At 43.1% G+C, this 23,141-nt stretch overlaps 2 protein-coding genes across 5 annotated transcripts; one reads left to right on the top strand and one right to left on the bottom strand.

The window, feature by feature from the left end:
* Positions 1 to 11,010, bottom strand: mre11a (MRE11 homolog A, double strand break repair nuclease). 2 transcript variants are annotated; one of them, XM_083696421.1, is made up of 20 exons: positions 10,723 to 11,010; positions 10,307 to 10,376; positions 10,001 to 10,133; positions 8,817 to 8,977; positions 8,597 to 8,684; positions 8,043 to 8,184; positions 7,772 to 7,886; positions 7,468 to 7,653; positions 5,545 to 5,716; positions 5,300 to 5,380; positions 4,961 to 5,090; positions 4,696 to 4,796; positions 4,385 to 4,555; positions 3,144 to 3,203; positions 2,776 to 2,944; positions 2,297 to 2,389; positions 1,763 to 1,824; positions 1,496 to 1,545; positions 1,316 to 1,403; positions 1 to 479 (listed from the first exon to the last, which is right to left on the bottom strand). In XM_083696421.1, the coding sequence occupies exons 2-20, from the start codon at positions 10,324 to 10,326 to the stop codon at positions 435 to 437; spliced, it is 2,067 nt and encodes a 688-aa protein (XP_083552547.1). In that variant the 5' UTR covers positions 10,327 to 10,376; positions 10,723 to 11,010; the 3' UTR covers positions 1 to 434. The 2 variants fall into 2 exon arrangements, with proteins under 2 accessions (XP_083552547.1, XP_083552548.1); XM_083696422.1 differs by lacking the exon at positions 10,723 to 11,010 and adding an exon at positions 10,620 to 10,696.
* Positions 11,011 to 11,326: 316 nt separating this feature from the next.
* Positions 11,327 to 18,294, top strand: cep57 (centrosomal protein 57). 3 transcript variants are annotated; one of them, XM_083696428.1, is made up of 11 exons: positions 11,327 to 11,406; positions 11,688 to 11,858; positions 12,334 to 12,459; positions 13,090 to 13,211; positions 13,333 to 13,473; positions 13,600 to 13,677; positions 13,766 to 13,858; positions 16,705 to 16,767; positions 16,953 to 17,185; positions 17,329 to 17,476; positions 17,741 to 18,294. In XM_083696428.1, the coding sequence occupies exons 2-11, from the start codon at positions 11,723 to 11,725 to the stop codon at positions 17,927 to 17,929; spliced, it is 1,329 nt and encodes a 442-aa protein (XP_083552554.1). In that variant the 5' UTR covers positions 11,327 to 11,406; positions 11,688 to 11,722; the 3' UTR covers positions 17,930 to 18,294. The 3 variants fall into 3 exon arrangements, with proteins under 3 accessions (XP_083552554.1, XP_083552552.1, XP_083552553.1); XM_083696426.1 differs by having other exon boundaries at positions 12,334 to 12,582; XM_083696427.1 differs by lacking the exon at positions 16,705 to 16,767 and having other exon boundaries at positions 12,334 to 12,582.
* The last annotated feature ends 4,847 nt before the right edge of the window (positions 18,295 to 23,141 follow it).

Below are 23,141 nucleotides of genomic sequence, written 5' to 3'. Positions count from 1 at the left end.
TAGTGTAGAAACAGCAACTCTTTATTGCTTCTGCTTGAAGGGGATGGTTGCCATAGTAATGGCAATAGTAATGGCAACCAACCAATGGGTCCTATGCTAACCAATAACATAACTCAACACTAACTGGAGAAGCTTCAGAAGCTGAGATCAGGCATTCAGCAGTCAGAGGGTTAGCTAGCAGGGGCTGACCAGGATCTGGATCAGGCAGAGTGGGACTACGTCCAGTCGGTCACAACATTGTTAAACATTTAGATAGGAAGTCAGCTCTATGCATGACATTTCTATTAGAAACATTCAGTACATTGCACCCTGCTGAACACCAGTGCCAAGGCGTAGGTGCTACACTCCCAGCTCCCGAGGAAATCAGAGCCAGGAACTCACAGCTCACTAGCCAATCAGGAACATGAACAGTGTTCTAAAGGGTGGAGTCACGGCTATCTCCGGCCATGCCTACTGGAGCCTTTGAACGGATCAAACTCCTGAAATAAAGTTGTAATGGAAAAAACAGTATGTGTAATAACAACAGATTATGATCATTTATTGTGTTAGCATACATTCCTTTACTAATTGTACTGTGTGATTCTTTCTTTCAAGTAGTACTAGAACATTCCAAATGTTAACCTTCTAAACAGTGACATGATCCTGTGGCACCCTAGGGGGTATCATTTGCTGGACTCCCCATCCATTGGGACCAGTAAACTTGGGCTCCTGCCCCAAGATACGACCCTATGACCAGGCCAGAGGGTAGTTGCCCGGTCAACAGATGGCAATCCCTAATTTAGTGTGACAATTGTGTGACCTTGTATTCACAGCCTGTAAATTGGAATTGACCAATCTCCCCAAATTGATGAAAGGAGTAGTTGAGAAAACACATTAGTGTCTTCTCAAAAGTTCAGATTGTCCCTAAGAGATAAACACGTAAGACTTCTAACTACAGGACCATTGTTCTCCAAAGCTGCCCCCAGGATATTATCTAGGACTGCTGTAGATCATGCCACCTGTTTTCAAGGTTGTCTATTGATATATGCCCATGTGAAAACCCCGCCTCACGATCGGACCATCTGAAAGGGTATAAATTGTATGCTGTAACTTGTATTGGGGCTCTCTGTTCATACGGTGCAGAATGCTATGCTTGCAACCATTATTAAAACCTACCAAACAGATATTGTGTTTGTGCATTTTTGCAAAGTCTCACTGAAATCGTTATTGTGGTAAATCCCCTAGACAAAGATTTCCACCACAAAGTGAAATAAAAACAGAATCAAAACACACACACTCATCTAACTTTCTTTCTAACTAACTAATCTTCTCTTACCTCTTCGTCATCATCATCATCATCAAAAACAGCTCCCTTGGATGATTGGCTCTGGGAGCCACGTCTAGTGGAAGACAAAGAGGTGGTCCTAGAGAGAGAGAGAGAGAGAGAGAGAGAGAGAGAGAGATGAAGTAAACATTGCTTCATCTGCGACCACCTGGCACCTCAAAGAGATCTTACCTCTGAGTCTGTTTGGACTTTTTATCTGATTCTTCCTCATCAATGATGTTCTAGAGGTAAACAAGGGGTGAGAGACCAAGTTTGATTTAGCAGCCAGCCAAGTCGTTAACGCTCATACCAATGGTATTGGACAATCGTATCATACCGTACCAGGGCTGGGCGATATGGCTTAAAATTCATACCCTTTGCCGTAACAATGTTGATAACTGAAGCGAGCACACAGAGGTGCTGTTTTATCGCCCAGCCCTATACCGTATGGTAACTAACCTTCTCTGTGTAAGATTTGGGCGCCGCCCCCCTCGCTGGTCTTTGGGTTGGAGTCTGGAATGCTGCAGAAGAGAGAGAGAGAGAAAGAGAGACAGATTGGGAGAAACAGGGATGGAGACAGGGTTGGAGGAATGTGAAGAAGACAGGATGGTGAATGGACAGATGTAGTGGGAGGCAGAGGAAGAGGGAAGGAGGGATGGATGGAGAGTCTTTGTCGTAGAATTTAAATAATGGTATTTTGAAATAACATACCGTTAACCAGAGCTGTTGATTCATTCAGAGACTTTATTCACAGAGAATACGAAGCCGTTCAAATTTGCAAAGTTGACACTGAGTTTTCGTCTTCTAAGACCATCTATTGTCCTTTAATCTCTTCCCTGGGTGTGGGGTTGCTAACCCTGATATTGTCTTTAAATGTACCATATCTTCAAGGCAGTGTTCTCCAAACAAACCCTAGACTAGTAGTTGATTAGTAGAGTTGCATGCGCGCACACACACACACACACACACACACACACACACACACACACTCACCCTCCATGATGGATCTGCTGGGGGCGGGATTTAGAACTGTGGCCTTATGGGAACGTGCCCGGCCTGCCGGCTTTGCCTCAGAGATAGCTGCACCTGCACACACACACGCACACACGGTTGCATATGTTATCAATATATATATATATGAACACAGAAGTCACACTGATTTGCTCCGGGTTCACTGTCAGCTTTGAAAAACGGCACCCGGCTCAGACCCAAGAGGCAGCCCAGTTACTAATCGCATGTAATCAGCCGTAATCACCGGGCGCATAATATGACTAATTAGGAACTTATTCTACGGCGGAATCAAATCCATCTTAGTTTTTTCTAACCCTAACCTGGGGTAAGGATAGGTTTGTTTTACCCAAGGAAGTCATAGGTCTGTTTAATCCTAGGTTAGGGTAAATCTGTTTAACCTTGGGTTAAAGTAAGTCTGCATTTCACACAATGGAACCTCTCACTTCACCACAGTAACTCACCCCTGCCCCTCCCCCTTGGCTTGCCCCTCCCTCGGCCCCGGGTTGGAGGTGGAGGTGGAGGGGCCACGTCCTCATCAGAATCCATTGTAATATCGTCTAGCTCTTCTGATAGGTCATCATGTTGGGTGTCGGCCTGTGGCAAACGATGGGATTTAGCTCTGCTGATGGCCTAGAGAGCAAGAGGAAAAGAGACAAAAAAGAGTGACAAATCCTGTAAGATATTGTGAATGGACATAGAGACAAGATATTAATAAAAAAAAAAAGGTAGGGCCCATAGGTAATAGGAATGGAAAAGTCAAAGTCACGTATGTGTGTCTGTGTGCGTGGATGTGACTGTATCTGTGAGTGCATGTGTGGTCATGACTCACCTCTCTGACCTCCTCCTCCTCCTCTGCAGTGTTTTTCTTAGAGTCTCTGAAACGTCGAATCTGAGAACAGAACAACGGTTAAAACTCAAAATCTCTGTCATTCCCTGTTAAAGAAATTATATAAATAAAGAAAAAATAAGAGGGCATTCAGACTTGCTCTTATGTCCTGTGATCGGATACGTGTCTACATTATATAAGATGTAATCAAAGTAGCCAGGCCTGGAAACCAGCAGGACACCATGTGATCGGATTTTGTGAGGAAGCATTCTAAACAGTAGGTGGACAGGTGTTGAAACAGCAGGGATGTACAGGTGTTGAAACAGCAGGGATGTACAGGTGTCATTAAATCTATAATCTATGATAGGATCAACATTTGATCAGCTTTGATCCGCTCACAGGGTCACATCTTAAGACCAAGTCTGAACAAGGTCTAAATAAGCTATTTGAAATTGTATTAACATTGCTTGACATGGTTAAGGTAGTAATTGAAATGGTATTAACATTTTTGCTGTGATTAGTGGTAGGTGTTTTGTTCAGGCTGTACCACATTCCTTGTTGTGCCGTGGACTAAACCACAGCAATACTCTCCACTAGTGTGTGTGTGTGTTTTTAGGATTGAGGTCAGTGCACCTAGTACACACCCCATACATATTTTGGTTTGGTTGGCACATGATTCTGACGTGAGAACGCAGCCATGGCAACACCTCCTGAGGGACCCAATAAGTATGGCTACCAAGGAAGTGGAACGGTGGAAGAGAAGGGTGGTACGATCGGCACCGGTGGGTTAAGTGCTACCCAACACCTTGTGTGTGAGAAGTATGTGGAGTGTCATGTAGTTGGAGCTCCTTGCCATTCACTTGCAACAGTACATGCTAGCTTAAGCTGCACTGTTTGCTTTACAAACTCTGATTAGTTCACCCACCATGAATAGTCCCTGAGTCAATGTCTTTTAAGTAAAACCACAGAGAAAACTAACCAGGGAAGAAACAAATACAACACAACCCTTAACAAACGAGAACCGCCACAGCCCGGGCTTCTACCGAGGCTGCCCACCTGAGCTGGACCCACGGAAGGGTCACCTAGAGTCCAACCACAGGGGAGGGTAATTTAGAGTTGTTTTCATTTTATTTCCACATGGAACACTACACTGCAGGTCAGGTCTTACATTACATTAGATAACCACCGTACGAGTTATAGAGACTGTAGACTGGGACAGCGTGTGTGTGTGTGCACATACACACCTCAATATCTATGTCTTCCTCAGTAGTGACTCCTCTCTCTCTGAGGTGCCGTTGTGTTTTCTCCAGCTGGTAGGAGATCAGCTCCTCAATGGCGTCTTTCTCTTCCTTATCAACAAACTCCTGCACCGCCTTCCCCATCCCCTGTTCTGTCAGCAGAGACAGCTGTACCGTCTACACACACACACACACACACACACACGATATACATATGATACACAGAAAATGTGTGTGTGTACTATTTCGACCCAGATCTGGTTTGGTGAGCATGCAATATGTATTTTGTGTGTGTGCGTGTGTGTGTGTGTGTATACCTGTTCGGCTGTCTGGTAGTACTGTTTCACCAAATCCTCTACCCTCAGACCCTCAGAGGAGGAGCGATTCAACAGCTGCCCAAAGTCAACATTGTCCTCACCTATACACACACACGTGCACACATGTAAACGTAAACGATCATACAAACTTCAAAATCAAGAGACCAGACAGGGCTCATAACATTTTTCAGATTGTTACATGTGTTTTTGTGTGTGTATGTGTGTATGAATGTATGGTTTGTGTGTGTGTGTGTGTGTGTGTAACCTTTAACACGCTCTTTCTGCTCGCGGCGTCTGAGAAAATGAATGATGTCTTTGGGGTTGGCAACACGTTCTACAAACTTCTGACTGAAACGAGTCGAGTTGAAGGCCTCAAAACCCCCAGTGTAGTCGACCTAGACATAACACACACACACACACACACACACACACACACACACACACACACACACACACACACACACACACACACACACACACACACACACACACACACACTCACAGTGTAATCGTGTAAGTAATCGTGTCATCAGTAAGTCTCTCTCTCTGTCTGACGTGTGTGTGCGTGCTTTTTTGAGAGAGTAAGAAAGTGTATGTGTCTTACTCTGAGGCGTATGAGGGGTTTCTCTGGGCTGAGGGAGTTCCCCAGTCTCTCTCTCTCAGCTTCCTCCAGCATCTCGTCAACCTGGAACATATACTCTGTTACTATACTGTAGCAGCAATCACACTCATTTAGACTTGTTATTAGGATATCTATATAAGGTTTGTATGTGCAAATAAATCATATTTTTAAACCATATCAATGACGGATTAATAAGAAATGTGCAAAAAATAGTGTGTGTGTCTCACCTTGTTGTAGCAGTACTGTTCTATCTTGTGTGTGACCTTGGGGGTCTCTGGGGTGAAGAGGTCGGGGTGGTCTGACAGAACAATGTCCTGGATGTAGAACTGACGAACAGTCTGGAGGGGAATCTTCTGCAGGTTCATCTTTCGCCCCTTCACCCTCAACAGCCCGATGTGCCTACACAGACACACAGACACAGACACAGACACACACACGTTGTCAAGGTAGTAAGGAACCTGTTTCTAGACATCATGTGACAGGTTAACTGCCCTTTGTTTTATCAATCTCTCAGGCTGCAACTATCAACACCATCTATGAAACCACGTGTTTCAATGGAAAAGGTTAATATGATAGTGATTTGACCAGAATCACAGATAAACAAGTGGTACAGTCTTCTAGTGGGTGAATGTATTAAAGAGACGCAATAGGATGTTTGTCTTTACATACATTTTTGGCTTAAGTGTTGACTGTTGACTATTATCTTATCCTCTCTCTCACAGTCCTCCCTGACCAATCAGGTAATTTCTTGTCAATATTTGTCTATTTCGGGGACTCGGTTTTGGCTTGTGTGCACTAATTGTAACTAGTGGGTGAAATTATACAGAAATCGTGTAGCATTTCTTTAACACAGGTCTCAAATTGACACAAAATGACAGGATATGACCAATCAAGACATCACCTGACTTCTCTCTCAGGCACAAGCCCAATGTATATCAGTCAGAAGTCACACCTGATGGTTTCTTGGCCCAAGCAATTCTCTGTCCATCATTACTTTAAGACATGAAGGTCAGTCAATCCGGAAAATGTCAAGAACTTTGAATGTATCCTCAAGTGCAGTCGCGAAAACCATCAAACACTATGATGAAACTGGCTCTCATGAGGACCGCCCCAGGAAAGGAAGACCAAGAGTTACCTCTGCTGCAGAGGATAAGTTAATTAGAGTTACCAGCCTCAGAAATCGCAAATTAACAGCACCTCAGATTAGAGCCCACAGAGCTTCACAGAGTTCAAGTAGCAGACACATCACAACATCAACTGTTCAGAGGAGACTGCGTGAATCAGGCCTTCATGGTCGAATTGCTGCAAAGAAGCCACTACTGAGGAAGAACAACAAGAAGAAGAGAATTGCTTGGGCCAAGAAACACAAGGAATGGACATTAGACCAGTGGAAATCTGTACTTTGGTCTGATGAGTCCAAATTTGAGATTTTTGGTTCCACCTGCCATGTCTTTGTGAGATGCAGAAAAGGTGAACGGATGGTTTCTACATGTGTGGTTCCCACCGTGAAGCATGGAGGAGGAGGTGTCATGGTGTGGGGGTGCTTTGTTGGTGATTTATTCAAAAGGCACACTTAACCAGCATGGCTACCACAGCATTCTGCAGTGACATGCCATCCCATCTGGTTTGCGCTTAGTGGGACCATCATTTGTTTTTCAACAGGACAATGACCCCAAACACACCTCCAGGCTATTTGACCAAGAAGGAGAGTGATGGAGTGCTGCGTCAGATGACCTGGCCTCCACAATCACCACCTAAACCCAATTGAGATGGTTTGGGATGAGGGACCGCAGAGTGAAGGCAAAGCAGCCAACAAGTGCTCAGCACCTCTGGGAACTCCTTCAAGACTGTTGGAAAACCATTCCAGGCAACTACCTCATGAAGCTGATTGAGAGAATGCCAAGAGTGTACAAAGCTGTCATCAAAGCAAAATGTGGAATCTAAAATATAAAACATATTCTGGTTTATTTAACTCTTTTTGGTTTACTACATAATTCCATATGTGTTCCTTCATAGTTTTGATGTCTTCAATATTAATCTACAATGTAGAAAATAATAAAATATAATCATATCATATATTTGTTATATTTCAGATCATATGTCTGTTATATTCCTGTGGTGTGCATTGTGGTGTGTGTGTGTTTGTTTACTTCTTCACGGCCTCTCCAGATGACAGTGATGTGACCACGGAACTGCCAGGCTGTGTGACGTAGAACAGCTGCTGTTCGTTCCTGGTTGGAGTGATCAGACACTCATGTTCATGGCCCCAAACCACCAGATCCAGGAAGTCATCAAGGAACTGTTCTGGGATGTAGTTAGTGGCCCCATGCTTACTCCTGGACACACACACACAGACACACAGACACACAGACACAGTATTCAGAGGGGGATAATGAGGTGTTTTGGACATATTTCCAGAATGATCCCTACACTGTTCACTCCTGTAACACACACCTGTTCTGATGAATGGTGAAGAGGTTGAACCATTGGTCCTGGTCCTCTTTAGGGCGCAGCATGGTCACCTGCTTATTAACAAACATTCTGTAGAGCCGCTCGTCGGGGATGGAGCCTACACACACACACACACACATACACACCGTCTCAAAAGCCAGACATCTCCTAGTTAGATGTTCTAGTTTGTTTCAATGTAAGACATCTCCCCTTGTGAGAATATAGTCCAGAATCAACACAAGCCTCATTGCCTCACACACATACACATACTAACCGATGCCATATAGAGCTAGTTTGGTGTTGCCTTTCTGCAAGAGGATGGGACTGATCTCTATTCTCTCCACTGATTGGCTACGACCAAAGTGATTGACGAGTCCAGCAGAACTCAGCAGATCCAACGCACACAAACCATCAGCCTGGAGTAGAGAAATTGAGTTACACACACACATACACCTGATATACGTTCAACAAGGCTGATCGTTCACTAATGCTTGTTTTCACTATGAACGTTCACTAACAATCAAAAAACGGTGCAGTCAACATAAGTACCTTCTAGTAAAATAGTTAAAACAGCTAAATTATATTCTATTTGCATACAGCCAACAATGTTAATCATTATCAAAATGTTCCACTAGCACTTTGAACATTCATCCAAAAGAGTCCAACAGCAGCTTGCCGATTAAAGTGAATCCAGTTTGCCACAAACACCTTGATGAATGCACGGAGGAGATATGAGACAGACAGAACCTCTTCCAGAAGAACAGACGCATTCTTAAAATGTTTTCAGTCTGCCTGTAGTTAGAATGTAACTATGGTGACAGAGCCTACCCCAGTTGGGTCATCATGGTTACCGTGAACACTGAACACAGGGATGGAGATGTTGAGATTGTCATCCTGATAGTTCACCCAGGGGAACCTGAAACACACACAGGCTCACTTGAGAACACAGAGACACACAAACAGTAGTACATTACAGAGGTCATACAGGGGTCATGCCTGGCAGCTGACACACAGCAATACCTAGCCAGCTAGCCACACAAACACACACTTGCTGTTGCTGAAGTTGACTGCTTGGTCGCTAAGGATGTTGAAGAGGATGGGAGAGTCTCCCATGCAGTATTGTCTGAGAAGAGAGATGCAGGAGTGGAGGCAGCGACGAGACGGCTTGTTCTCATGGAACAGATCTCCTCCTAGCAGGATAAAGTCCACCTGGGTGGGAGAGCGAGAGAAAGATTAGACAGTGTGTTCTTATGTTACAGATCTCTTCCTAGCAGGATCAGGTCCATCTCGGTGGGGGGGGGGGGAAATCACATAACAATAGACATGCATGATACTGATTCATGTGTACTTGATTCGCCCTCAATGCACAGTGGTAAAAGGGCAGTAAACTGTAATGGAAAAACCAGTATGTGTAATAACAACAGATTATGATCATTTATTGTGTTAGCATACATTCCTTTACTAATTGTACTGTGTGATTCTTTCTTTCAAGTAGTACTAGAACATTCCAAATGTTAACCTTCTAAACAGTGACATGATCCTGTGGCACCCTAGGGGGTATCATGTGCTGGCCTCCCCATCCATTGGGACCAGTAAACTTGGGCTCCTGCCCCAAGATACGACCCTATGACCAGCCCAGAGGGTAGTTGCCCGGTCAACAGATGGCAATCCCTAATTTAGTGTGACAATTGTGTGATCTTGTATTCACGGCCTGTAAATTGGAATTGACCAATCTCCCCAAATTGATGAAAGGAGTAGTTGAGAAAACACATTAGTGTCTTCTCAAAAGTTCAGACTGTCCCTAAGAGATAAACACGTAAGACTTCTAACTACAGGACCATTGTTCTCCAAAGCTGCCCCCAGGATATTATCTAGGACTGCTGTAGATCATGCCACCTGTTTTCAAGGTTGTCTACCGATGTATGCCCATGTGAAAACCCCGCCTCACGATCGGACCATCTGAGAGGGTATAAATTGTATGCTGTAACTTGTATTGGGGCTCTCTGTTCATACGGTGCAGAATGCTATGCTTGCAACCATTATTAAAACCTACTAAACAGATATTGTGTTCGTGCATTTTTGCAAAGTCTCACTGAAATCGTTATTGTGGTAAATCCCCTAGACAAAGATTTCCACCACAAAACAATGAGGAGAATACTGGGGGGGGGGCTTCAGTAGCATGTTTTGGTCATAGAACAGTGTCTAAAATGTCACAATCTATACTTTACACACCTGATTGTGTTTGGCACATTTTAGGATCTCATCAAGGGTGTTGAACGTATCGTTGCCTCGGACTGCGTCTTTCTCCAGATAACCAAGGTGAATATCTGTAGCGATCAGGATCTTAAAGGTGTCTTCATCATCCCTGGCAACAGAACCAATCGGTACCATTGTTAGAACCACTACATCCACTGTTGGAATCACTGTTAGAACAACTAGTTCTACTTAGGCTCTACTCCTTTACCGTACCTTACGCACTAACTCCACCTTACACTCTCCCAGTCCCCTTGTGAAAACAACAAGATGATGACAACTTACATAGTGTCCTCTGACGTCATGTTGAATTTGAAGTAGAACAGCACGCAAACAGCTCACAGAATTCTGGCACCTGAGGAAGGGAATGTCACTTAAAGAGCAGAAACCTCTCTGGTTGCCATTGCACAGTTGTGGAAAATAAGTGAACATTTCCATGCCATATAATCCCAAATGGCATAACGACTGACCCATAAGGACTTTATTATTGACTAGGACTATCCAAAGGCTATTGCCTGCATGAATGGCTTAAAGCATTGTTGCATACTGTTTCTAGTCATATAAGTCATTCATGGCTAATTTATATACATGTAGTTACCCATGGTTTTAGTCATATTCGTCAATGGAAACATTGTGCGATTGTAAACAACAACATAATAGGACACTGTGTCTGTGTGATCCATGAGAGCAGAATTACCCACCTCTTCTTTCCAAGGGTAGCCTACTGCGCTAGCTGGCTTTCACTTCCCCGCTCGTTTGCTGTATACTCACATGTGAACCATCACCACTCTGGGTCCACTCGATTAGACCGATTAGACGAAACCGGGGAAGGAGGAGTTTGCCGCCGTAGTAATCGAATATCGGGAAGCTGGGGTCGATGAAATAACTAATTATTTCCCAAACCAATTGCAAAATTGCTGAAAGATATCAACTCTCAGAAGTTTCTTCCTCAATGTTCTTCACCACCTGCGTTACGTTACGTTATTGTTTTGTAACCGCCGGGCTCACTTCACCGCAAGGGCTCACCGTAGTTCTAGCGGATGATCCCAGGTATGCAGCTATGGAAGGCCCAGAGGGAGTATTTGTTTCCTTGGTGAATTCCAGTGCATACACCACCCACCCATGCACAACTTCCACACACCCGGGAAAGAACGCCGTACAAATCGAGTGGACCTACTCTCTGGTCACACGCGCCACTTCCTCTGCGGAAGTCATTATGTGGCTGGTAGGGAACTGTAGTTTTATTTTGAGGAAAAACTCCACCCACCCGGACGAAAACGACTTACAAATCGCGCGGACCCACCATTGTTGCCATCATCAGATCACCAGATCGCAGACTGCGAACACAGGGACTTCGTCAGGTTCTACTGGTGGAAAATATTGGGGTACGTCCATTGCAAGTACATTCAAAGTAGCGTTAGGTAATGTAACTATAGGTACTGTATACACATAATGGCGGAGCTGCACGGAAACTAATCTGATCTACTTTAATCTATATTGTTTTCTGAAGCTGTCAGGGTGATTCTCATATAGTATGATGTAGGTTGTTCTTCTCTGTGAGAGATTGGGCGAGTGAATAATCTTGGGCTAACTATAGTTTCTGTTAATTATAAGTATAACTGCAGGTTTGTGTTCACTGATATACCATTGATGTATTTCTGTGTAGGAGCTGTACTCAACGCCCCACTTCCCCGTGGCTTGATGACGTCAGACAATGTGTCTCTGCCCTCCTTCAAAGATTACCCCACACACCATCCCTTTATTAATATACATACACACCATCCCCACAGCACACACACACCACCCAGCAAGGCCTTCCCAGAGAGCAGCAGTGCAGGTAACGAGTGAGAGTGAGAGAGAGAGAGAGAGAGAGAGAGAGTGTGTGTGTGAGTGTGTGTGTGTGTGTGTGTGTGTGTGTGTGTGTGTGCGTGTGCGTGTGCGTGTGCGTGTGCGTGCGTGCGTGCGTGTTTTCCTCAGTCAGTTAACTCGGACTAGTGTTGTATTTGGTTGTCATGGCCACAGTAGGTGCAGGTGGCGGTGACACCTTACACCACTCTACCTAAAAGGCTCAGCTGATATCATCCCTCCGCCCATCCCTCTGTCTATCCTCTTACCCATCCAACTGTGTTACCCATCCAAATGAGGTTGCGGCTGATGAATGGCTATTTGTCAGTGTTTGTGACAACATACACGAGTGATCTCCTAAGGGGAATACACTGAATATTAGTGTGTGTGTGTGTGTGTGTGTGTGTGTGTGTGTGTGTGTGTGTGTGTGTGTGTGTGTGTGTGTGTGTGTGTGTGCACACACACAGCTATCTTGTCTGCTTTGAGGAACCTTCAGGAGAAGATCAGGATGTTGGAGCGGGAGAGAGGCAGAGCAAAGCAGAGTCTTGACAGCTTGGAGAAAAATACAGCAACCATACCCTCACACACACAGAGTGAGAAAGACGCATCACTCAAACACACACAAAGTAACAGAGATGACACCCACAAACACACAGACATCCACACTCAGAGAGACACAAAGACAGAGACTAGTGACCAGCCAGCATGCAACCAAGGTAAAGACACGTAACCATAACACAGAAACTACACTGGCGGGGCTCGTGGGCCAATAACATGCAAGCGTTGCAAGTTTCTCGCATTCTATTCAATCATTTCACCTACATCCCTAGCGAGCATCTGCGAGTGTCTGTTTTCCCCCGTGTGTCAACTAGAAACTGGTTCTATTGAGACGCTACACTCCAAGCTCACATGCTTGTTGGCACACGTGTGCTGCCAGTGTAGTTTCCGTGTAACCCTCATGGGAGTGTACTATTCTCCAAATGAAAAGAACACCTGTCTGTTGTATTTGGTAGTAATCAAATTCTTCTCATCTTCCCCTTCCCCCCCTCTGTCCCTTTCTATCCTTCTCCCTCTCTCTGTCCTTCTCCCTCTCTCTGTCCTTCTCCATCTCTCTGTCCTTCTCCATCTCTCTGTCCTTCTCCATCTCTCTATCCTTCTCCCTCTCTCTGTCCTTCTCCATCTCTCCCTCTTTCCCCTTCTCCTTCTATCTCGCTCCTTCTTAGAGCTGCTAGCCCAGTTAGCTTTGGCAGAGTCCCGCTGTGTTCTGTTAGAGCAGCAGCTTGAGCACATGAAGAGGATGGTCCGCAATGCCAAGGCAGACAGAACCACTTTGCTCAAACAACAGGTTAGCACAGGCCTCTGCTATCTTAGCTTAGCCCTCAGCTGGCCAAGCCTGGCTCGAACGGCCAATGACATATGTATAATATATATCTATGATAAAGACTACAGATTCTTGACACTCTCAGGTTTCTATGGAGACAGCCAGGTCAGCCGTCCAATCACATGACCATGCCCCTGATCAGGCCGCTAACCACGCACAGTTATGGAAACTAGAGCAGCTGGAGCAGGAGTATCTCAGACTGACCAACACACAGAATCGCACCGAGGTACACACAGAACAACACACACACACACACACACACACACACACACACACAGAACCATACTGTATCCAATAAAATATATGGTAATAATATTGTGTGTGTGCGTGTGCGTGTGCGTGTGTGTGCCAGAGGAAGATCCGTGAGCTGGAGATAAAACTACTGGAGGAGGAACACCAGAGGAAACTGGTGCAGGACAAGGCCAAGCAGGTACTACACACACACACACACACACACACACACACACACACACTGAGTTGACTGTGTTGTGCTCTACTCTCGTGTTGGTGGTCTTCAGCTACAGACAGGTCTGGATGATGCCAATAGGATCCTCTTCCAGTCAGTGTCGCCCCACCCACCAAGAAGAAGAGAGAAGAGACGCGTCTCCAAGGTGTGTGTGTGTGTGTGTGTGTGTGTGTGTGTGTGTGTGTGTGTGTGTGTGCGCGTGCGCGTGCGTGCGTGTAGAGTGAGAGTTCAAATTCACTATAAAAATTACTCAAAACCTTTAAGAATAAGTTCAGATAGTTTTTTTTAATCAAATCAATATTTTGGATTGTGAATGGCATTTTGTAGAAGGGTGCAGACACTTTTTGTGTGAATTCTCTTGGTTTAGAGAAACTTAGTGGCACCAGTGATACCCTCATCAGGCTACAATGGAAGAAATGTGGGTAATCAAACATATACTATGAGGTTGAAGTAGAGATTCTCAGCTTTTATTTGATGGTATTTGTGTACATATTGGTTTCACCATTCAGAAACACTTTTTATGCATAGTCCCCCTGTTTCAGGGTACCCAAAAGTGATGGGACAGATTTATCAAATGTGTAGTATTATAATAATGTCAGTTTCCATGTGAAGGTTTGGCTGACACTTTTGGCCATATTTTCTTCCTAATATTATTTTCTTTCTAATATTAATAATCTGTCTCCAAGTAATGTAATTATCCCTATGTGCAAATAATTGTTGAGCTTGTGCTGATTTGGTGCAAGAATGGTCAAATAGAATGAATCAAATGAGGCTTTAATAATACTGTATACTTATACAACTATTACAAGGCAAATACTTCATAGAAAAATGTTACATTCTACCCTCTATGGTAAATAATAGATAGAGAGAGAGAGACAGAGAGAGATAGAGAGATGACCATAGGTAATTCAGACAATGCTACTCACAACTCGTGATGAGAACCTCACAACAGGACAAAGATAACAGAACAAGCTATTCCCTGACCTCTGCTTTTATATCACTCTACAACCACAGTATTTAAATTAGGAGCTGTTTGGAAGGAGACACAACCAGAATTCATCACATCTATACTGATGACACCACAGTTCTGACACCTCTCAAAACACCCCACAGAGCTCACAGCCATTTGAGCAGGGGAAGGGCTCTCAATGTAGGGGGGCATAATAGCACCCCCTTCAAATGTCCAAATTAAGCACTCATGTTTAGTATTTGATTGACAATCCTTTGCATTCAATAACTGCCTGAAGTCTACAACCCATTGACCCCAAGATGTTTCTGTACTCTTTAGAATACATTCTGCTGCTGCCCTCAGCAGTTAAATTATACATGCCCTAATATTAACACCCCCTCCACCATGTTTCACAGATGAGGTGGTATGCTGTAAATCTTGGACAGATCCCTTTTCCTCCAAACTTTTCACTTGCAATCACTCTGGTACATGGTCATATTGATCCTATCTGTCCACAAGACCTTTTTTCAGACCTCTGCAGGCTTTTTAGGTACTTTAAAGCAATGTGACCATCCATCCAACTTGTAGTTTGCACTTTGCACTGAAGCCTCTGTAGTTCATCTGGTGACGTATTCTGCGGATGGCAGTTTCTGACACATTCATGCCTACCTCCTGGAGAGTGTTCCTGATCAGTGGGACAGTTGTTTTGGGGCTTTTCTTAATTATGGTGAGCATTATCCACTGTAGAAGTGGCCTACCAGCCTGTTTGCAATTGCTGAGCTCACCAGTTTTCTTTCTTTTTAATCATGTTCCAAACTATTGATTTTGGCAAGCCTACGGTTTTGGTCATGTTTCTGATTGGGGTTTTTTTCTCAGATTTTTCAGCCTAATAATGGCTTCCTTGACTTTCATTGACACCACTGTGTCCTCATGTTGACAGATTCAAGATTCAAGATTCAAAGTGTTTATTATCATATGCACAGTACAAAACATGTTTCCCTGTACAACGAAATTCTTGCTTTGCTGTCCGCAGAATGCCAACCAATGTAAAATATACAATACTAAAGAATATACAATATATACTAAACAAAATGTACAAGACAGCAAAATTTAAGGCATAAAATAAAATAGCAGCAATAATAATAATAAAACAGTGCAAATGTAGCAGTGCAATTATGCATGTGCAAACTGGAAAATTCAGTTATTGAGGTAGTAAAGTTATATTAATCTCCTATGGGTTGTTTAGGAGCCTGATGGCAGTGGGAAAGAAGGAGTCCTTCAGTCTGGTGGTCCTGCATTTAACACTTCTGTACCTCCGGCCTGAGGGTAGAAGTGTGAACAGTCCGTGCTGGGGGTGGGTGGGGTCCTTGAGGATGGAGGCGGCTCTCCTGTGGACTCTGCGGTGGTAGATGCTCTGCAGAGAGGGCAGTGGAGTCCTGGTGATTTTCTCAGCGGTCTTCACCACTCTCTGCAGGCGTCTGCGGTCCATAGCAGTAGTGCTGCCGTACCACACAGTGATACAGCTAGTTAGGATGCTCTCAACAATGCAGCTGTAGAAGTTGCTGAGGATCTTGGGCGACATGCCAAACTTCCTCAGCCTCCTCAGAAAGTACAGTCGCTGTTGGGCCTTCTTAACCAGCTGAGTGGTGTTAAGTGTCCAGGTGAGGTCCTCGCTGATGTGGACGCCCAGGTATTTGAAACTGCTCACCCTCTCTACTTCAAGTCAGGCACCAATATACTATGCATACAAAGTGTTGTAATTTCTGAATGGTGAAACCAATATGTACATAAATACCATCAAATAAAAGCTGAGAAGTAATTGTTTGATTTTAAATCTAAACCTTTGGAGTGTAGAGCCAAAATAAGAAAAAAATGCTTCACTGCCCCATTACTTACTCAGGACGTCCTGTGTGTAGGGAACAGTAGTAAACTTGCTGACAAACTTCATAAATTCTTTATGCAGAGTACAAATATTGAATTAATATGCATTCTGATATTACAGTGATATTACAGTTGATTTATGAAAATGTTTTTTTTTGCAGCCCTCACACACCCAGCCACACTATAGACTGAGTTTAGGGGATGTGCCCTTTGTGTCCGGAATGGTACGCACATAGACACACACACAAACACACACACACAGTTTTTCAAGGTCTTGAACTCAATGTACTAATGTTTAATCCTAAAGTCTAATCCTTCATGTGATATGCACAATGTTAGAGTTTACAACCAGCACCAGTGAATGATACAGTCTAACGCTGATCTCTCTCCCTCCCTCCCACTTCCCTAGGCTGTAGGGTGTAGCCACTCAGTCAGAGCCAATGTCCAGTTGGTTCTATCTCTACTGAAGCAGCACCAGCCTCTGCTCTGTAACGCTCGTGTCCTCTCTAACACTCTATTGGTCCAGAGCACCGCTCAGACCTCAAATCACAGCTGTTCTGACAGTAGCTCTCCACCCTCCTGTGGGGAGGAGTTAACAGAGCTGCTACTGGCTCTACAGGAAGAGCTCCGACAAATGAGCATGTGAGTGTGTGTGCGCGTTAGTGTGTGTGTGTGTGTGTGTGTGTGTGCGTGAGTGTGTGTGTGCGTACGTGCGAGCGAGCGAGCGTGTGACTTTGTGTTTTAATTTGCAGTTAAAACTGTGTGTGTGTGTGTGTGTTTTGCAGGGTACAGCAGAAGCTGGAGCGGCAGATTGAGGTGTGTGTGTGTGAGCATGAGGAGAGGAGAGAGCTGCAGAGGGAGCAAGAGAGCCTACTCAAGAGGATAGCAAGGAAAGGAGAACAGATCAGCAAGCTACATAAACACCAAACACAGGTACACACACACACACACACACACACACACACACACACACACACACCAACAGAAGTAGGCTTGTTTGTTTAGTGAGAGTTATAGTAGTGAGAAGCCTTCACTACTTCAGCGGGAGCTTCTTCAAACATACATTCCTCCGTATTGTTTTAGAGTGCTTGTATTGGACATTATTATTTGTTTTGTAGTAAAATTAACTTTCTGTAGATTATGGGATGATGCAAGCATATTCTCTCTCTCTGTCTCTCTCTGTCTCTCTCTCCGTAGATGGAGAGGTTAAGAAGCGAGGTATGTGATCAGAGACTAGGGAGAAGAGGGGAGGTGAGAATGCCCGCCACAGTGACCACACGCGGTCGATCTCCCGGAGCAGTCAAGGTTCGACCAAGCGACCGCAGTAAGAACAGCCTGAGACTTCTTAGAGACATGAAGGCACTGCAGACCTCATTACGGACCTGACTGCAACACAACAAACTGCTGTGACTGCAAAATGACCAACCTCACTGGTGCTACTGACCAAAACTCAATCAATTCCTCAGACTGCACAAGACCAAACTCACTGGTGCTACAAAGATGTGGTCACTCACTAGACAGCTGAATGGAGAGGTTGCAGGATCAGATAGTGATGTATAGTATAGGTCTCACATGTCAGTCTGTGGTCAGGGGATCAAGTCATAGCCTTTGTAATGGCCTTGTGTGTGTGTGTGTGTGTGTGTGTGTGTGTGTGTGTGTGTGTGTGTGTGTGTGTGTGTGTGTGTGTGTGTGTGTGTGTGTGTGTGTGTGTGTGTGTGCGCGCACATGCACATATGTGAGTGAGTGAGAGAGATCACAGGAAAGTGCCAAATGAATTGGGATCAATAAAATAAATATGTTTAGTTAATACTTTAGCTTAATAAATGAAGCAGATTATGTTATGTTGAGTCACTATGGGAAGAGGCCAGTTTGTAATTTAACAATTTGAGTCATAAACACTTGATGTGCGCCCTTTGCTGGTAGAAATCATTGTTCAAATCACTGTGTGTGTGTGTGTGTGTGTGTGTGTGTGTGTGTGTGTGTGTGTGTATGTGTGTGTGTTCCCCAATGTGCACCAACAGTGATCAAGTCAACGATTTTGCCCCTATCTGTCACTGCTAGTTTGGTGATTAATCTACTGGTACACTATCCAGAATGAGCTAGTGTTGGTCTGTCTTTGTGTTGTTTTGGAATGAGTACATTTGTCAAATGTTTGGATATAATAAACAATGTATTTTCTACAGTAGTGTGTGTGTGTGTGTGTGTGTGTGTGTGTGTGTGTGTGTGTGTGTGTGTGTGTGTGTGTGTGTGTGTGTGTGTTTTGACTCATGGAGCCCACCATGTTTCCTTCAGTTTGGTCTCTTTCTAGAAGTTTCAGTTAGACCGTCTGTCTACCCTCTGTAGAATCCAAAAAAACACACACACCACAAGACTACATGACTTGACAATAAGCATCACTGACAAACCTAACCTCAGTTAAGAATATTTTTATCGACTGATATGAATGGGTTGACCAGAGAGAGTGGAGGACGTTCACCCAAGAAGGAAATTTGAGTTTTGGGCACATTTCACAGTTGGATTGGTGTGAATAGCTTGAAAGTTGCAAGAGAAAGAAAAAAATTGTATCTTTTGGTTTCCATAGACCTCCATAGCACTTTCAAGTTTGTATAGTTTAAGCAAGCTTTTATAAGGGTTGGTGAAGATGTTCTGGGTAGTTGAAAGAAAGTGAGAGTTATTACGGTAGCAGAAATAAAGTTAAAGAGTTTGGTTGGTTGGATGGATGAATGGATAGATGAAAGAGAAGATGATAGAAGAAAAGGGGGAGGTATAGATAGATCAAAACAATGAAAGAGGTTAATCAGTGTGGGTTATACTGAGTGAAGCAGTAGTGACCGGTGAAAGCAATAAAGGATGATGCTAAGTAGTTGAAAGGTTAGATAGATATAAGGTTGGAAAGATAGAATGTTAGACAGAGACATTTACATTTATGGCATTTAGCAGATGCCTTTATCCAAAGGGACTTACAGCAGATACATTTGTCTAAGTAAGTGAATCATCTATCCATCAGTCATCATAGTATATTAGAATGTCATAGATAGACAGACAGAGAGACAGACAGATAGATAGATAGATAGATAGATAGATAGATAGATAGATAGATAGATAGATAGATAGATAGGATGAGCCTGGGGCAGTTTAGTGGCGTGGGTAGGGGGTTGGTTGGTACAGTGGTTGAGAGTAGTAGAGTTGGTTGGTTAAGTGGATGAGAGTGCTTTCAATGGGGTAGAACTGGTTGCCAAGAGAGTGTATTGTTGTGTAATCATTCTAAGTGAGAGTTCTGCAGGTCTCCTGTGGTTTTTATTCAAAAGTTTTGAATGTTCCATAGAAGTTGCAGTAACAGTGATGGCTCTCAGAATGCTGGCCTAAATCAACATGTCACCATGTTAACCAGAGAGGTTTTGGAGTTCCTAAAAGTTTAATAGTTTAAAAGTGTAATAGGTATCCGAAAGTTTTAATAGGTATCAGATTTGAAGCTTTTATCAGAGTTGATCATTAGGAGTTTTGGGCACATTTTACAGTTGAAATGGTGTGAATTGCTTAAAAGGTGTAGGAGTGGCAGTGGTTCTTGCATCTTTGGGTTTCCATAGACCTCTAAGTTAAAAAGTGCAGAAGCAATTGTTGAAGCAAGCCCACTAATAATAATAAGTATGTTGAAGAACAATAGTTGGACTTGCTGAAGCAAGCCCACCTATTATTATTATTATTATTATTATTATTATTATTAATAATAATAATAATAATAATAATAATAATAATAATAATAATACATATGTTGAAGAACAATAATTGGACTTGCCAAACCAAGAGGTATGACAAATAACAGTAGAACTTTGTAATGTTTTCAAATGAGGTGCAGGGAAATGATACAAAGTAAGGAAAAAGACTGGTACTAAAGTATTCAACCACACACATAGACAGACAGATAGACAGACAGATTCCTGTTTCATGAGGTCAGCAACCTCCACATACGTCGCAAGAATTTCCTAATGTCCATTTCAGAACCCCTGCCCTAAATGCTTTTGATAATGCATGTGACAAAGCTGGTTGAGGCCTCTCACATTAAAAGCTCCCTTTGAAAAGACAGGAGTGTTATTTCTGAAAAATATATTATAATTGATATGGAGCAGGTTAGAAACAGGCAGATAAAAGGAGTAACAGGATAACCAGCTTCATAAATGAGAAGCAATACACATTATTTTCCTAGTTCCCTCTCCCTCAGTCTGGCCAACAAACACAGGTCAAATCAGAATGGCCTGGTTGCACACCTGTCCTGAGTCAGTACCTTACGAGGGATGTAACACACACACACACACACACACACACACACACACACACACACACACACACACACACACACACACTGCCTGACACAATATGACGATGGGTAAGGTCCAGAAACAAACCCTCGCCCTTGTCATTACAGTATAAACACTTCATATAGTTCTGGAATGATAAGTATAATCTGAAGTATAAACATAATAAGTATAAATATAAGTATAATAAGTATAATCAATACCTTAGCTTCACCTTGCCCTCTGATAGGGGAATTTGTCTTACAGTAATTTCTATACCTACAGTATCCAATTTTTCCAGGTATACAGTGCACAGGCTAATTGAACCAGGAACCTTGCAATTATGTGGTAAGCGCATTACTCTGCTGCGCCACTAAGCTCCTCCAGATCCACATTCTAAGACAGGGATGGAATGAGGAAGTATCTCTACATGCATATTATACCATAAATGCAACTTCATATCAACAGATGTATCGTAGATTTACTTCTTTACTGCTAATTCAGTCATGACTGCAGAGTCACTACCAATCTTCCGCCGTAGATTGAAGACCCATCTCTTCATGCTACATCTTAACGGTCCCTCCTAAAGACCCCTTCACCCCCACTACCCCCTGTACAAGTTTCTCTCCTGTTAATAAAAAAAATAAAAAGAAACTGCCTATGACCCCTGGTCTGAGCATTGATTACTTCATCCTATGATGACTGATGGATAGATGATTCACTTACTTAATCAAATGTATTTATTGTAAGTCGCTTTGGATAAAGGCGTCTGCTAAATGGCATAAATGTAAATGTAAACTAATTGTGTACCAAGTTTTTTTTTTTATCATTTGCGTCTTTGTAGGCCTTTGTGTCAATCCAGAACCCAGGTTGTATGATTTACTACAATTATAATTTAGTTTAAAAATACAACTCATTATACTGAAAGTCTGACGAGGACCCATAGTGGTCTAAATGTTGACATTAAACTATAGGCGCATTGAAACAAAGAGTAGGTATCATTCTCTTTTCCTTGGCTGTAAGAACACAACGGTTTCCTTCGCAACCACGTAGTATGTAGCTGACTACTGCTTCCCAACCATGTAGTATGGTTAGGTTGGTCAGGGTGTCTACTCCACTGAAGGGTATTTCAGTGGAGTAGATAGATAGTTGGTTGATTGAGTGGTAGAGTTGGTTAATTATGTTTTAATTACGCAGTTGTAGAATGAGTAACAGGTGGAAGAATTGGAATAATAACTAGAAAAGACGTTCCTGAAGAAACGTTGTGGACTTGCAAAGTCTTACTTTGGTCATACAGATGGTTTGGACAATAGATAGATAAATGTATTTCCTGAGTAGTTCATAAATGTGAGAGTGTTATTATGGTAGCGGATAATGTTAAGATGGTTTGGTTGGTTAGATGGATGGATGAATGGTTGGTTGGTCTGTTCGTTGGAAAGATTAATAGATAGATATACAGACAGACAGACAGACAGACAGACAGACAGACAGACAGACAGACAGACAGATAGACAGATAGATAGATAGATAGATAGATAGATAGATAGATAGATAGATAGATAGATAGATAGATAGATAGATAGATAGATAGATAGATAGATAGATAGATAGAATGAGCCAGGGGTACTTCAGTGGAGTGAGTAAAGAGTTGGTTGGTTGAGTGGTTGAGAGTGGTAGAGTTTGTTGGTTAACTGGTTTAAAAGGTTTAATAGGTATCAGAAAGCTTTTATCAGGGAAGTTGAAAGAAAATGAGACAGGTTGGTTAGGTTGGTTGATTGGATGGATGAATGGATAGATGAAAAAGAGTATGGATAGATTAGAGAGGGGAGGTATAAAAAGATTAAAAAAAACAATTAAGAGGATAATCAGTATGGGTTATACTGAGTGAAGCAGTAGTGACCGATGAAAGGATGATGGCTGGGTATTTCAAAGGTTAGATAGATATAAGGTTGGAAAGACAGAATGTTAGACAGACAGACAGACAGACAGACAGACAGACAGACAGACAGGTAGAGTTGTGAATGTTCCATAGCAGTTGCAGTAACAATGGGATACATTCAGAGCAAGTGGCCATAGGAATTAATAGGATTTCATGCAAATTCAAGTACAGCTCAAAAAGTAGAAATGGTATGAAAATATTTTTTTCATACAATTGGGTGGAGAGTTGGTTGTTTGAGAGTGGTAGAGTTGGTAGGCCTGGGCCACAGCTAAGTACTGAAATGATGTAGGCCACAGTGCGATCAGTAGGAAACATGGCAGCTTGTAACTCAAATGCTAGAGAGCACTGTGTCAGGACTGTGTCAGCT

Source organism: Argentina silus (assembly GCF_951799395.1).
Source record: "Argentina silus genome assembly, chromosome: X".
Lineage (NCBI taxonomy): Eukaryota > Metazoa > Chordata > Actinopteri > Argentiniformes > Argentinidae > Argentina > Argentina silus.
The sequence above is the reverse complement of the archived record's forward strand: the minus strand, read 5'-3'. Positions and strand labels throughout refer to the sequence as shown.